This window comes from Staurois parvus, unplaced genomic scaffold (genome assembly GCF_062004578.1).
Source record: "Staurois parvus isolate SC_StPar_1 unplaced genomic scaffold, SC_StPar_1.0 ptg000937l, whole genome shotgun sequence".
NCBI classification, from domain to species: Eukaryota; Metazoa; Chordata; class Amphibia; order Anura; family Ranidae; genus Staurois; species Staurois parvus.
The window spans coordinates 1632374-1649827 of NW_028318733.1; the positions used below are offsets into that span (position 1 = coordinate 1632374).

A 17454-nucleotide genomic window follows, 5' to 3' on the forward strand; every position below is an offset into this window, starting at 1 on the left:
GCCTTGGAAGAGGCCAGGTTATGTTCTGCAAGTCTGGTTTGGGGAGGAAGAGATATTGTGTTGAATTGCCCCAGGCCACACTCACATTGTGTTTTGATGTGGGCTGTAAATGTTTTGCATTTTTTTCCTTCTAAGGTGTGTATGTGTGTTATTTTACAATGATTGTGTGTTTATTATCATTGCATTGTAATCCTAACACTTGTCAATTGCTCTGCTCTTCCAAATCTGCACTTGGCTATAGTTTGCTTATTTAGACTGGAATGCCGTTTTTGGACAAACCTGATGAGAAATTTATGTGTGGGGGATTTGGGGAGGTGGGAGGTGTTTTATTTTGGCACGTATGTATTTTTATATTGATAATTTGATCTGCAACCTGTTTTGTGGATAAGCCTACTACGTGATTCATATTAACCGTTTGTTTCCTGCTGTAACCTGTGAAAGCACAGTTCATTAGAAGTATAATCTTTTAGATTGTAAACTCTTATGAGCAGGACCATTCTATTTTAGCAACATCAATCCTGCTTTTTTTTTCCCCGCCAATAAATTGACTACCTACTTGTTGATGCTGTCCAAATAAATGTGGAATATGTATTTGCTCAATAAACGTTTGGACTATGTTTCTTTTTGGGGGGGTTATTTCATGTTCAAGTTCAATATACTAGCACCCCTAACACTTATATTTTGTGAGCTATATAATATGCCCAAATCTAGCTTGTTAGAGTGCACATATGCAAGTATGTCCAAACGAACAAACCAAAAGCCCCTATTGCACCACAAGACCATGTTCTGTACCAATGAATAGGTAGTTTTCAATGTGCAGCTAGCTATTCTTTTTCTACAATCCTCTTTACAGTAATAAATTAGGCCCCCAATTTATGTTGACTTTGGGCCTTTATCGGCAAATATACACCGTGTTCCAAATTATTATGCAAATAATATTTTTCTCATTTACCTAAATAATTGATGTAAATAACATCAATTCAAATTCAAATTTTATTGAACAAACCTCCTAATGATAACAGTATTTTTTTTAAACATAAAACACTTACAATGCACTGTTCCAAATTATTACGCACAGTAAGTTTCAAAACACTTTATAGGTTGTAAAGAACTGAAAATTGTAATTTATTGTGTTTGCAGCATATTTACTGAAATCAAAAGCTATTTCAATCAAACTTTTAACAACATTTTAACTTTTTAAACATTTTAACAGGTCACGTTATATTTTAACATAGGACCCCTTATTTGATAGCATCTTCACAAGTCTTGCATTCATTGAACTTGTGAGTTTTTGGACAGTTTCTGCTTGAATTTGTTTGCAAGATGTCAGAATAGCCTCCCAGAGCTACTGTTTGGATGTAAACTTCCTCCCACCCTCATAGATCTTTTGCTTGAGGATGCTCCAAAGGATCTCAATAGGATTGAGGTCAGGGGAGGATGGAGGCCACACAATGACTTTCTCTCCTTTTATCCCCATAACAGCCATTGATGCAGAGGTATTCTTTGCAGCATGAGATGGTGCATTGTCATGCATGAAGATGATTTTATTATGGAAAGCATAGTTCTTCCTTCTGTACCAGGGAAGAAAGTGGTCAGTCATAAACTCCACATACTTTGCAGAGGTCATCTTTACACCTTCGGTGGCTCTAAAGGGGCCGACCCGCTCTGTTCCCATGATTCCGGACCAAAACATGACTCCACCACCGCCTTGCTGACGTCGCAGCCTTGTTGGAACAGGGTGGCCGTCCACCAACTATCCACTACTCTATCCATCTGGACCATCCAGGGTTGCACGGCACTCATCAGTGAACAGGACTCTTTGAAAATTAGTCTTCATGTATTTTTCTGCCCAATGCAGCCGTTTCTGCTTGTGAGCATTGGTTAGTGGTGGCCAAATTGAAGGTTTATGCACAATTGCAAGACTCTGGAGGACTCTACACCTTGATGTCCATGGGACTCCAGAGGCACCAGCAGCTTCAAATATCTGTTTGCTGCTATGTAATGGTATTTTAGCAGCTGTTCTCTTGATCCGATGCATGGATCTGGCAGAAATCTTCCTCAATGTGCCTTTATTTGCACAAACCCGCCTGTGCTCTGAATCAGCCACAAATCTCTTAATAGTGCGATGATCACGCTTAAGTTTTCGTGAAATATCTAATGTTTTCATACCTAGTCCAAGGCATTGAACTATTTCACTCTTTTTGGCAGCAGAGAGATCCTTTTTCTTCCCCATATTTCTTGGAAATGGTGCTCTGCTTAATAATGTGGAACACTGTCCTTTAGTAGTTTTTCCTTAAATTGGCCGGTGAGTCCAATCTAATTATCACAGGTGTCCGAGATTGTTTTCAGTGATCAAAAGCGCTCTGACAACTGAAAAACAAAATATTTAATCTTTGTGACACTTAACTAGAATTTGCATAATAATTTGGAACACGGTGTATATTCGCCAATGTCATATACACAGTAGAGCCGCAAACATATATTCACCAATGTCATATACACAATAGAGCTGCAAATATACATTCACCAATGTCATATACACAGTAGAGCTGTAAACATATATTTGCGAATGTCATGTACACAATGGAGCCGCATGGAAAATTGCTATGGTGCACAAATAAACACCAAGACGGCTGTTGGAGGAGGCGCTAAAGCAGCTGTCATACCGGAAATACGTCTTATCGTTTGCGGAAGGACGTTTGCACACACCCGGAAGTGGTAGTGGGGAGTGTTAGTCGATGGGAGTGTAGTTAAGAGAGGGTAGTTAAGAGAGTTTAGTGGTAATTTGCAAGTCTATTTTTTTAGCTTTGTGAATTGTTCTTTTGTGGAATTCCAGACCACATCTGGACATGGCGAGATCGCTGTTCTTCACCAAGGAGCTGATCCTCATTTGCAGGGGAAACATTACTAATAATTGTTGTATTTTCAGTTGAAAACATGTCCAATTCCTAGATCCATTGAGGTACATAGGTATTCCATAGAAGAAGTTCTTGTTCTTCCTAACTATACAGGTGGCACAGACACAAGCATCCACCCAGGGCCTCTGTTAGATATCACGGGGCCCCGTACAGCATATCTGACAGCCCCCCATCGTCAGAGAAAATATCCAAATTATACTTATGGTAAAAATACACTACAAACATTATTAATGGACACAATCGCAACCAAATTCCTGTGAAATCTAAATAATAAAACTGTACTGAGTTCATAAATAAAGCTGTGTGTGTAATTGAAGTCTTGGGGCTCAGTCACATGGGTGCTGTGGCCTGTAGAGTGGGAATCAGTGGTTTGTTTTTGTGGCTGTCGCCGTTTGCAGGCAACCTATGTTACACTATGGAAATGCTGCAGGTCGTAATTTGACAAGCATATGGGTGCAGGTGTACAGCCCTGAACACAGACAGTGAGCATTCAGGGCCACTTCCCCAAACCTTCACACCTGTCAGATTAAAACCTGTGTTCATACAGCTGCTGTGTCCCCATAGTGTAACAGGTGGCTCCAGCCACATGAACAACCCACTCATTCATGCTGTACAGGCCAGGTGACCTATGCGAATGTGGCATTTTTTACTTTTTTTTTTTTTTTTTCAGCTCATTAATTTCAATGGGGTGGCTAACGTGTAGGAACATGCAAAAATACTGCAGGCATATTATTTTAAAAGTGTGTTGCACCTAACCGCACAATAGTGTGGCGGCATGCGTTTTGGTGGCTGTGAATGCATCTGTGTTTACTAGACGTGTGGAGGTGCAATTATGTTTTCATCTTGGTACCTGCGCACATCTGCAGAGGGCATTATATTTCTTTGCTGTGCTGGAAAAAACGTGCTCTTGCATGCGTTTCTGCTCCACAAATGGTGTGAACAAGTCCTAAGGGTCAGTTCACACTATAGAAACAGTCTAGATGTGTTCCAGATGTTTAGCATGCTCCAGAGCATTTTGGATGCATTGTTACGTGTTTCAGTGCATTTTGGATGCGTTTTTGACGTGTTCCAGTGCATTTTTTTTATGCATTCCAGTTAATTTTTTTTCCCCTCTCTTGCCTTCAATTTAATTAGGGACATGTACATTTTACCGCGTTCCAGTACAGTTCTATGCATAAACAATGCAGCCGTTTGACTTTTTTGGCAGCACCTGCAATGCACTGGAACTGCAAGTGCTGATGTGAACTATGATATTGACAACCATATAACCTTCTTTCTGTGCGTTTTGGATGCAAAAAAAGCAACTGAAACACATGTAGTGTGAACTGGCCCTAAAGGTTATTATAGGTCAGGGAACGGGACTGACCAGAATAATGATGTAAACTGGTAAATGGTGCTAAAAAAGTTCATATAATCATTCCTGAATAATGGAATGTCCTTCATGTGAGAGAACCAACTCAGAGAGTGCCTATGAATGGCATGTGTGGTTTATCCATGACGACCAGTAGTGCATGAACTCGTGAAAGGTAATCCAGCCTTGGGAAGGGTGTACACTCACCAGAACAAAAGTATTAATGCACATGGGTTATACACATCACACATCTGGGGGTGCAGCTGTATTGTCACTTAAATGATTTATTGCTTACACATGCCATGGGTATTTGTGGAATTACTCCCCAAAATACATTTTGCTATTTCTCCCGAGTATGGGGGTACCACATGTGAGAGATTTTTTGGCAGTCTAGCAAAGTACAGGACCCCAAAATCCAATAAGCACCTTCAGGCTTTTAAAGGGCTTTATTTCCTCATTACACTTCCTGACTACCTACACAGTTTTGGAGGTCCTGAAATGTCAGGATAGCACCAAACCCCCCAAAATGACCTCTTTTTGGAAAGTAGACACTCCAAGGAATTTGATAAGAAGCATTCATAGTATTTTCCAGATCTTGTTTGTTGCCACACGTTTTTGGAAAATGAAACAAGAAAACAAAAACATATTTTTTCTTTTCTTTTTATATATTTCAAAACCTTGTGAGAAAATATTAGATCTGCAAAATACTCACAATGCCTCTTTTTAAATACCTCGGGGTGTCTACTTTCCAAAAAGGGGTAATTTGGGGGGGTTTGGTGCTATCCTGGCATTTTAGGACCTCCGAAACTGTGATAGGTAATGAGGAAGTGAAATGAAGAAGGTACGCACCTTTGGGCTTTCAAAGTGGTCATTGGATTTCAGGCTCCTGTATGTGGCTAGGCTATCAAAGTCTCATACATGTGGTACCCCCATACTTGGTAGAAGTAGCAGAATGTATTTTGGGTTGTCATTCCACATAAATTCATGGCTTGTGTGAGCAATATATAATTTAAATTACAACTTTGTGTATGTAAAAAAAAAAGAAAAAAGTTTTTGTCATTTTCCAAAAACTTGTGGAAATAAAAATCTTCCATGGACTCAATAGCCTCTCAGCAGATATCTTAGGTTGTCTACTTTCCAAAAAGGAGTCATATGGGGGGTGTTTGTACTGTCCTGGTATTTTAGCACCTCAAGAAATTTGATGGGCAGTCAGAAAGTAAAAGCGGTGTAAATTCCATTATCTATACCATAGTTTGTAGATGCTATTACTTTCACACAAAGCAATCAATATACACTTATTGGAATTTTTTTTTTTACCAAAAACATAGTAGAATACATTTTGGCCTAAATTTATGATGAAGTTTGAGTTTTTTAGATATTTTTTATGACAGAAATGAGAAGGTATAGTTTCTTTTCAAAATTTTAGGTATTTTTGTTTAGTACCAAAAATAAAAAATGCACAGGTAATCAAATAGCACCAAAAGAAAGCTCTATATGTGTGAAAAAATTATGTAAATTTCATTTATGTACCTTTTTATTGAGTGACCTCACAATTGTCAGTTAAACTAGTGCAGCGCTGTATAGCAAAAAATGGCGTAAATTGCAGTATCTATACCATAGTTTGTAGACGCTTTAACTTTCACAGAAAGCAATTAATATACACTTATTAAGATTTATTTTTACCAAAAAACATGTAGCAAAATACATTTTGGCCTAAATTTCATGACTAACTTTGAGTTTACTATAAATATTTTTTATAGCCGAAAGTAAAAAATATTGTTTTTCTTCAAAATTTTCGGCCTTTTTTTGTTTAAAGTACAAAAAATAAAAAGCGCACATGTGATCAAATACTACCGAAAGAAAGCTCTATTTGTGTGAAAAAAGGACATAAATTTAGTTTGGGTGCAGCATTGCATGATCGCACAATTATCAGTTGAAATAGTGCAGTGCTGAATAGCAAAAAGAGGCCTGGCCATTAAGGGGGTTAAATCCCTCAAGAGGGCAAGTGGTTAAGGTATAACTAAAGGCAAAACTTTTTGTTAAATTTTGGATAGTGTGGAGCAGGGGCGGACTGACCATTTAAGCACTAGGGCACTGCCCGAGGGCCCGGGGTCTATTTTTTGTTAATAGGCTTTTTTGGGTGTGGGCAAGGACACGGGGGTCCCATGATCCCCTATTGCCTGGGGGCCCCATGAGTTGTCAGTCCGCCCCTGGTGTGGAGATGGTTTAGACCCCCTGTCAGGTTTTTATTGCTGTCCGTTTAACCCTCTCTGTTTATCCTGTTTACCGTTATAATTGAAAATGAAAGAAAATTCCAAATTCTGGGTTGTACCCAGAACAGTAATAGATGGGAAATCTTCCCCAAGGGATTCTTTAAATTTGCAGGGATTTCCTCTCACTTCCTATTTTGGTGAAGGGAAAACTCCCCAATGACATTGTTGTATTTTTCATTGGTGAAAGGTGTGTGTGTGTGTGTGTGTGGTGTGTTTTTTTTTTTTTTGTACAATTTTCATTCAGAATTTGACATTATATAAAGCTATTTTATATTTACTTCACTAAACTTAGTTGTTTTTAATATACTGCTGGAGCTGTATATAATATATAATACTGGAGCTGGATATACTACATGTGTTCTGTGACAGCAGCTTTGACTGATATTCCAGTCACTTTTTTTCTTTTGCATTAATACATATGCTGCAGGCACTGCATTGTCGGCATATACAGTATCTACGTTTTAACTCTTTTCTTAGAACTAAAAGCTGACAGGGACTCTATTCCTTCTCCACTGTATTCATTCCACTGGATATTACCCCTCTTTCTCTCCTTTTTTTCCTCTTTTTCCTCCTCTTTTTCTCTTTCTACACAAATTGTAAGTACCCTTAATAAGAGTTAAACATGTGTAGACTGTTGAGTCCTTCCAGTTTTAACCACTTGCCCTCCAGAGGATTCATCCCCCCCCCCCTCCCCCTCCTGATCAGGCCATTTTATGCATTTTCTGACAATTGCACCCAAATGAAATGTACGTCCTTTTTTCCCCACAAATAGAGCTTTTTTTCGGTGGTCATTTTTCCTGTGTGGGTTTTTTTTCGCGCTATAGAAAAAAAGATAATTTTGAATAAAAACAACTATTTATTTTTGACTTTCCTATTAACCACCTTCCGCCCGCCCTATAGTACAATGACGGGTGCAAGGTGGTTCTCTCGTTCTGATAGAACGGTCTGGATAAAAGCGCACAGATGTGTCCCAAAGGAAATAAGTGAATGGTATATGTCAACTATGATTGGTGGGGAAAAAACTCACTGCTGCCATGGTAAAAACACATCGGTTAGGACTTGACAAAGCGCATGCGCGCGAAACATGTTGTCCCAGCAACCGGCCTCTTCCTTCTAAAGCTGCGGCTCCAGCAAGAGTTCTCCCCCCCTCTGTCTCTCCACATCGTGGTGACGTCATCCAGGACGCTGGGACGTCGGGTAAACGTGGTCCCTGCACTGACAGGCATTCTACTCCACTGCTTCCCTCTGAGTGGACGGGCCGTCCATCTTGGAACCTGGCTTCCTAAAGCCACAGGCTGGTTATTTATTATTGTTTTACCATATGACTTATTAAAGACACACCTCCATACAAGGTGTATTATTTCTATCACAAAACTACACAGCGCCTGGCTCCTGTTCATATCTCTCGTTCTGATAGGATGTCATATGACGTCCTACCATTCTCACTGCGCATGCACAGCTCAGGGAGCACGCAGAGCGGCGATCGCCGGTGCGCTGTGTCCCTCGGACACAGCGGATCACGGAAAGAGCCGAAGATGTCGGCTCGGTCATGTGATCAGCTGTGTCCAATCACAGCTGATCACATGTAAACATGGAAATGCCAGTTATCGGCATTTCTCTCCAGCGTGACAGCTCGAGAGTGGAGGAGAGCCGGTAATCGGCTTCCCGCGGAGGGGACATGTACACTGATCATCAGGGCACTGATGATCAGTGTGCCCTGATGATCAGTGTGGCCCAAGAAGTGCCACCTGTCAGTGCCTATCAGTGCCACGTGCCAGTGCCCATTGGTGCCACATCGATGCCACATATCAGTGCACATCAATGCCACATATCAGTGCATACTAGTGCACATCAATGCCACATATCAGTGCATACCAGTGCACATCAATGCCACATATCAGTGCCCATCTGAGCTGCCTTTCAATGTTACCCATCAGTGCCACCTATCAATGCCAATCAGTGCCACCTATCAGTGCCGCCTATCAGTGCCAGTCAGTGCCGCCTATCAGTGCCAGTCAGTGCCGCCTATCAGTGCCACCTATCAGTGCCATATACAGTGTCATGTATCAGTGTCATGTATCCGTGCTGCCTTTCAGTGCCCATCAGTGATGCCTGTCAATGCCCATCAGTGCAACCTACCAGTGCCTCCTCATCAGTGCCACCTATCAGTGTCCATCACTGCAGTTTATCAGTACCCATCACTGCAGCCTCATTAGCACACATCAGTAAAGGAGAAAAATCACTTATTTACAAAATTGTATAACAAAAACTAAGAAAAAACATTTTTTTTCAAAATTTTCAGTGGTTTTTGGTTTGTTTAAGAAAAAAATAAAAATCCCAGAGGTGATTAAATACCACCAAAAGAAAGCTCTATCTGTCTCAAAAAAATGATAAAAAGTTCATATGGGTACAGTGTTGCATGATTGCGCAACTGTCATTCAAAATGTGACAGCGCTGAAAGCTGGAAATTGGCCTGGGCAGGAAGGGGGTATAAGTGCCCTGTAGGCTAGTGGTTAAACATGTCCAGTAAAAAATGTAAAAAAAAGCTAATTTTATCAGAAATTTAGGACAAAATGTATTCCGCTACATATCTTTGCTAAATAAAATCCCAATACATGTAAATTAATTGGTTTACATAAAAGTTATAGCGTTTACAAATGGCGGTGTGTATATATACTGGGACTTTATTCTTTACTAGTAATGGCGGCGATCAGCGACTTGTAGCGGGACTGCAGTAGGCTTTCTGACACAGGATGGAACTGACTTGGTGTCACTGACATCCCCAGTGACACCAATACAGTGATCAGTGCTAATAAAAAGCACTGACACTGTACTAATGGCACTGGGCAGGAAGGGGTTAACATGTGAGGCGATCAAAGAGTTAACTGTGTGCCATTTTACATAGTGTGCTGTGTGCCTGCTTCACTGTAAGCACACTGTAAGCCGTGTGTGGGCGCTGACAGCAGAGAGAACTGTATTGTTTATAAACGCCCCCTATCAGATGCTCGGCAAGCACCAGGTGCCAGCGATTGACAGCCTAGGCCATGAATGGCGATGTGGGTAGGGCGCACGCACGTCCCCTACCCGAAACTGCGAAATCACGTATATACAGTATACGTGATTTTGCGCACCTGTGCCACCCTGTAGCAGTACTTCTGCTATAGGGCAGAAGGGAAGCTGTTAATATATATAATTTGAATAACAGCATGTTTTTTGTCCACACATTCCTATGCGATTTACATGCAATTTCTATTGTGAATGATTGTTACATGTGTGTTACAGTCTCTTAAAACTGGTTTATGAATCACGATAGGATCGTGACATACTGACTGTGAGGATTGGATACATTGTTGTACAGATTGCATACTGTGATATTTTGTAATACTTTTACAGCAAGCACTGACTGTCTGACTATATTATACAGCCACATCATGTGTGAATAGTTGGAGGATTTACTGTATCTCTTTCAGTCTCAGCTGCTGCTAATTGGATATTTTTTTTCCTTTTTGTGCTTAAAGTGGTAATAAAGTTACGATTTAGATTTTTACCTACAGCTAAGCTTATAACAAAGTGAATATCTCCTAAACGTTCACCGTTTAGGAGATATTGTAGTGAGCAGCAGCCGGTGACGTAACCAGCGCATGCACTCTGAAGGAACGGCATACCCGTGCCATTCCTTCAGAGCTGTGTGCCGCAGCCAAGACTCCCATTGCTCAGCTATTCGAACTGCTGCAGTCCGTGAACCCAGAAGGAAGATCAGGCGAAGATGGAAGCCCTGTCAACAGTGACAGCTGGCTGCTGGAGGGCTTTGTTTCAAGGTAAATCTTTATTAATGTGCTAGTATGTAATACATGTGTAGCACCCTCCTAGTTAGGTGCCAGGATTGGTATAGTTATGTAAAGCATAGATTTGTTAGGAAAATATATTTAGGCTGTCTCTTTAAGTGTGCTGTGATTGATTAGTTAGGTCTGCTCGATGCTCTGGTGCTGCTTGAGTTTTTGTCTGGGTTCTGCCCACCTTCAGGAAGCTATGAGAGCCTTCCAGAACATGGATAGGGGCTACGCAAATGAACAGCATGAATGTGGATATAGCCCTGGCAAATTGCAGGGGAGGAAGCCCCATTGAATGCTGGGAGTGGTATTTATGTTCTGTGAGCACATGGGTTCAGCATCTTTTCCAGGAGAGAATTGAACCAAGCCGGCTTGCCTTGCCTGGCACTTGCTGCCATGCAGCCTTGGGTGGTTCGAAGTTTGAGAGCATGACCCTGGTTCTACAGTACACTGACTGAGGGGAGCTGTCTTCCAAAGCTTTCTGGTATCACTGTAGAGTTTTGCTTGGAAGATTGGAAGGAGTCAACCATTCTGTCATTTGGCCCTGTGAGTACAGACATTGCTTCCCCATCTGGTGCTTAATAGCGTGGGTCAGAGAAAAAGGGAACACTGCTAGTGTTCTGAAGAGCTTGTCCAACTGTTGCTATTGCATAGGAGTTTACTCCGCTACGTTCACTTTGGGCTGTCGCAGTCTGACGTAACTGGCTTGTACCTGAGGAGCTCAGCCCTGTAACTACTACTACTGCACAATGGGACTTTGCTCATTTCTAAACTACTTACTGCTACAATTCTAAGATAAGTCTGCTATCTGCTTTCAGCTAGGATTTCAGTAGTGCTCAACTAAGAGATCAGCTAGATATCCTCAGTGTGAATAGTTCTAATTTTGGAGTACGCTACTACATCCATTATTCCTATCCCCAGTTCTACAATAAAACTCCAAAAATAAACATCCCCTATTATTGAAGACAATGAGAGGAGGTGTGTGTGTGTGTATTTGGTTGAAGAAAAACACTGTGCCTGGCTGCGGAGTGAAATAAGGGATAACCTGGGCAAAAATATATGAGGGTGGTGCTACACATACTTGCACATTATGATATTACCTTTTTTTTTTTTGTTTTGTTTACTACTGCTTTAAGGAATACTGCCTTTTGCTATATGTGAGACATTTATAAATAATTATGATAGCATTGGCTGCACTGGCCAGTAAGCTTTGTTCAAAGGGATACAGTACGTGTATTTTCCACAGTACTTTTTGCTAATCCTCTTTAACCTTGCGTTTCTCCATAGAATTACATATAAATGAGGAGTTCATAGATCAGTCTTCAAAATTTTATGGGTCAAAAAGCATACCATTACCCAAAGATAAAAAAAAAAGCCTGGAAAAGATAAATTCTTGGGTATCGCGAAGAACAAAAGGGCTCATCCCAACATTACTGCAGGAGCTTCCGCCAGACGTGCAACTGATTTTGGTGAATGTTATCCATTACCAAGGTAAGAAAATGATTCATAGATCAGCTTCTAAACACAAATTTTTATATTCCCCAAAGGTATACTATATTGCCAAAAGTATTGGAACACCCCTTCAGGTGTTCCAATCACCTCCAGGGCCACAGCTGTATAAAATCAAGCACCTAGGCATGCAGATTGGTTCTACAAATATTTGTGAAAGAATGGGTCACTCTCAGGAACTCCGTGAATTCACGCATGGCACCATGATAGGTTGCCACCTGTGCAATAAGTCCATCTGTGAAATTTTCTTGCTAATAAATATTCCACGGTCAACTGTTAGTGGTATTATAACAAAGTGGAAGCAGCTGGGAATAACAGCAATTCGGCCACAAAGTGGCAGGCCATGTAAAATGACAGAGCGGGATCAGAGCATGCTGAAGCGCACAGTGCGCAGAAGTCGCCAACTGTCTGCAGAGTCAACAGCTAAAGACCTCCAAACTTCGTGTGGCCTTCAGATTAGCACAGTGCATAGAGAGCTTCTTGGAATGGGTTTCCATTGCCGAGCAACTGCATCCAAGCCTTACATCACCAAGTGTAAAGCATGCCAACACTGGATTCTAGAGCAGTGGAGGTGTGTTCTTTGGAGTGACGAATCACGCTTCTCTATCTGGCAATCTGATGGACGTGTCCGGTGTTGCCAGTAGAACGGTACATGCCTGACTGCATTGTGCCAAGTGTAAAGTTTGGCCGAGGGGGATAATGGTGTGGGGTTGTTTCTCAAGGGTTGGGCTTGGCCCCTTAGTTCCAGTGAAGGAAACTCTTAACACGTTAGCATACCAAGACATTTTGGACAATTTCATGCTCCCAGCTTTTTGTGGGAACAGTTTGGGAATGGCCCCTTCTTGTGTCAAGATGACTACGCACCAGCGCACAAAGCAAGGTCCATAAAGACATGTATGAGAGAGTGTGGGGTTGAGGAACTTGACTGGCCTGCACCTCAGCCCAATAAAACACCTTTGGGATGAATAAGGGCAAAGACTGCAAGCCAGGCCTTCTCGTCCAACATCAGTGCCTGACCTCACAAATGCGCTTCTGGAAAAATGGCCAAAAATTTCCATAGACACACCCTTAAACCTTGTGGACAGTCTTCCCAGAAGAGTTGAAACTGCTATAGCTGCAAAGGGTGGGCCAACTCCATATTGAGCCCTACGGATTAGGACTGGGATGCCATTAAAGTTCATGCGATTGTAAAGGCAGGTGTCCCAATACTTTTGGCAATGTGTTGTTTTATCATATATTATTATCACAACAGTTTTTACCAGATATGGGTTTAGATCAGTTCAAGATAGTTCATATCAAACATGGAGATCCAGCCCTTCTCCGGATGACCAGGGTGTATTTATAAATGTACTTTTCCCGCAGCAACTAACAGTTCTTTTCCAGAGAGATGCATTTATTTGGATAAAGACATTTGTTACAGATGACAGAAATCCAGCTGAATACTTGTAAATATTACAATGAACAACAATCCTCAAAGTCCCATTTCTTCATATCAAGCATAGAGATACTACACTGTCCAGCATATGTCCGATCTATAATATGCACCTAGGTAGCTTCCATGCATGCAATAATGTGAGTTATGATCTATACCTATGCTCCCATATTAATGACAGGAAGAAGCTCCTCTCCCAGCAGAGGTACAGACAAGGAAGATGACAGGATACTTAGAATATTCAGGCAATCATTAGAACCCTTCAGAGAACTTTCCTGTGTCCTGTCACATTTAACCAAAAATAAGCTTCCTTAATATACACATTTTTCTCATTCGGTACAATGACAAACACTCTGGCCACTTTTAGGAGCCCCTTTGATCTTCTGGGTAACAGGTAATGCCTTTTGAGCTTGGACAGCTGAAGTAAAGTTGTCTAGATATTTCCTAAACTGCATTCTTTTACTATTAATTAGATAAACAAGTTAGCCTTTGAAGAATGCTATTTACCATACTTAGTACCTCTGTTGGCCAACTCCTTTCAAGTCTGACTGAGCTATCTGCATTTTATCACCCTTGCAAATGTCCAAATTACCTACTTTGAATGTAACAAGTTGACCCCTGAGTGCCCAGGTTACCTTGCATAAAATTAACAAAACAAAGAGTCCTTGGCTGCCTTTGTTGTGTAAAATACATCTAGCTCAGTCATTCTGGCTTGGTCACTAACTTGAGAATACACCACATAATAAATAAATATATATATATATTACACACAATATACTACAAATATGGTGTACAAAAAGAACACGGGAAAGTGCAGAACATTTTTGACTGCCCCATGGCCCCTGTCCCCACCGTCTGGGCCCCATGCAACAGGTTGCTATGCCCTTATTATAACCTGCAAATGTCTGCTTCAGAGAATGTATGTCAATAAAATATGAGTAAATCTCTTTGATACACACACAGTATTGTGTCATTCTGTAACAAAATACCTAATGATCAGTCCGAAATCCAGTGTGCTCCTAACTTCCTGGTGCCTTTGTATCACAACAATCATTGTCCCGCCTGCTGGGCTAGAGAACACTTTATATCTTTGACCACTCTCTCAAACATTGATTTACTTCACAGCCAAAAAAAAAACCGCTGCTGTCTTGTCTTCTGAAAGCTTGCCCACACTCTGTGTGTAGGGAAAGGGCTCTTGTGAGATTTAGTTCTTGAGGCGTGATTGCTTACTTCAGTAAAAATGAGCTCCCGACAACTGTCCTTGCAAGAATTTTACATGCCTGCTGATAATGTCACATTAAAGTAATTTACAGGAACAAGGTAAAAGAAAATGGATAATGCGAGAAATGCTGTAGAGGAGAAGGGGAGCTTGTAAATGTATTTGGATAATGCCTTGACTTTAAGCTTAAATCTTTAATACTAAATTTTCTCAGAAAATTTGATTTTAAAACAGTTCGCAGTAACTAAACCCTTTATAGTAAACCTCCTCAAAGCCTAGGACAAAAAAGAATTAGAGAAAACAATGGGGGGAAAAAAAACATACTTAAAACCTCAGCTTCCAGCTTGTTCTCCTAGGTGAGGGTGATGTCACTCACCATTCTGAAGGAATACAGAGAAATCTGAGCTCACCTAAATTCACTCCTGCACAGGAGGCATAGATTATTATTATTATTATTGTACAGGATTTATATAGCGCCAACGGTTTGCTCAGCGCTTTACATTATAGTGGGAGAAAATACAGTAACAATACAGTCCAATACAAGAGGGATTTGAGGGCCCTGCTCCTTGGAGCTTACAATCTAGGAGGGAGGGGTGAATGGTACAATAGGTAGTCACTGTGGGGGATGGAGTGGTTGGAAGAGTAGAGGATTCCAGAATTAGCAGCAGGTGGCATAGGCTTCCCTGAAGAGAAAGGTTTTCAGTGATCGCTGAAAGGCAAGTAGAGTAGGTGATAGTCTGATAGATTGGGGTAGGGAGTTCCAGAGAATGGGTGACGCCCTAGAGAAGTCTTGGAGACTAGCATGGGAGGAGGAAATAAGGGATCACATTGTGGTATAAGGGACGGGTTATGCAGTTGCCTACTGCCCTGTTTACCACATTGTTAGTGAAACCAGACCAAGACTTTTGAGCTTGAGCCCTCATTTGATTAGGAGGGAGTTTCTAACCTTTATGTAGTCTTTTTACCTATATCACTTGAATAGCTTTAGGGCGATACGCTTGTGTGGAATACTTGTGGAAAATGCATAAATGAGCTCTAGCTCAGACTTGAGCTTTGTGAAGCACCACTACACTATACGAGGCATGACAACTTAATTCCCAGAATGCCCACCACGTATCACTATGGTGGTGAGTCACACAGCCATTTGCACTTGAGCATGTCCTGGCATGTTCTAACTTGACTCAATGAGCTCACTCCATGAGTGGTGAAAAATGAGTGACTGGAATCTGGAGCAGCAGATTAACATCAAATTTTGCATTAATATTTGCAAAAGTGCAATGAAACGTTACCTCTGCTACAACAGGCTTATGGTGAACATTCCATGAAGAAATCAAGTGTTTTTAAACAGCATAAGTGGTATAAGGAGGGTCGGTAAGATGTCCACGATGATGCATAAAATACACTTTTATTTTATAGAAAATATAAAACCAGACATGTTAAACAATTTAGCCCCCCCTTCACAGACAGGTGTGTTCTGTTCAAGTAAATATACAAATTTTTGTTTGGTTTGGTACCCCCTATAATGTGCATTTGTTCAATCAACAATACAAAAGGACAATGCAACTTCAAAAAAAGTATTTCATGTGGGGTATAAAAGTTGAAAGGGTAGACTCTGAACTCATTTCATGGATGAGCCTTGCTTCATTAGGAGAGAGGGTGGGCTGGAAACTACATAAAAAAAACCATAGAGAAAACATATATGCATAAGAAACATAAATCAAAATATTAATTTTAGTAAATGTACACATAAGGTAATATTGACTCACCAATACTGCATCCAAAAAGAGGGCCAGGGCCAGATTTGGCTAGGGAACTTCAGAAGTCTTCTTCTACGAGTAGGCATAACAGTACACACAAGGGCCAGGCTAATGTGAGAAATTAGGAAGGAAGGGAAAGAAGCCGGACAAAATGTCCAGCAATAAGAATTGTAAAAAGACAAAAGAAAATACTGTGACCCCAAAAGTAATCCACATCTACGCAACCTAATAGGAAAGGGGGAGGGGAAGGAAAAAATGAGGGGCATTATTCAAATAAAAGATCCATTCTTGAACCCCACACACCTGCAAATGTGTTGGCAATCACTGGGGTTCCTTATCATACAAAAATTTCCATACATCCTGTCCCATAAATTCCAACCATGCACCACCAGCACTGACAATGGGTCACAGATTCAAAGAGGAAAAATATACGTCCAACATATATTCAAGATTGCTGCCCATAAGCCTATAAAAGGTATCCAACATTACTTAGAGCCGGCCCCATACAATAAATACTTACAATATTTATCCCCAATCCAAGAGGTCACACAAAGAGTTCTATTCAGATGAGGAACTAATTAAAGGTATATCAAAGATTGCTGCAGAAAATCAGACAAATGCATTGTTCAGTCTCACTCAAGCAAGATTAAAAAAAACACCACAATGAGTTAAGGAATTTACTTGCCAATTGGATGGGTTAAATAAGAGACAACAAAGCTCACACAAGCCTCTCATGTGTGGCAGCAGCACCACCAACCCCCGGGGGAAACAACAATTGCCTGCACCTATGGTGCAAGCTAAATCCCCTGGCCCATGGATCCTCTAATGGGAATGCGCAGACTATCATTTCCACACATACCACACATGCCTAGTACACTGAAAAGAAACCACCATCTTGGATAGGGACAATGCATGCCAGGAAAGCCAATGCTTCCACTGCCAGCATATCCAACAATAGCCAACTGGCCAAGGACAGAGACAGAGAGGCCACTGCCGGGATCAAGGAGAAAAATTAGTCCTTGCAGTTCCAGGGCAATGCCTGGCTCCCGGTGGGTCCAGGAACACCTGCCAACCAAATATTAAGGGGAGCACACCTTGAGGGTCCTGACCGCTCCAGTCCATCAGTTCCTGAAAAAAGGGCATAGTGTGGGCAACCAAAAACCAC

The 17454-nt window shown here is 41.1% G+C and overlaps 1 protein-coding gene across 7 annotated transcripts in view; it reads left to right on the forward strand.

Annotated features, from left to right (window-relative positions):
• LOC149441903 (plasma protease C1 inhibitor-like) overlaps nucleotides 1-17454 on the forward strand; it is a 565702-nt gene that overhangs the window by 185089 nt on the left and 363159 nt on the right. For 6 of the 7 annotated variants that reach the window (XM_089656783.1, XM_089656782.1, XM_089656785.1 and 3 more), the window contains one exon: nucleotides 11660-11863. The exons of the other annotated variant lie outside the window; for it this stretch is intronic. In XM_089656783.1, coding sequence (XP_089512909.1) covers nucleotides 11660-11863 — 204 coding nt within the window. The remainder of the gene's footprint in view (nucleotides 1-11659; nucleotides 11864-17454) is intronic. 7 annotated transcript variants of the gene reach the window in all.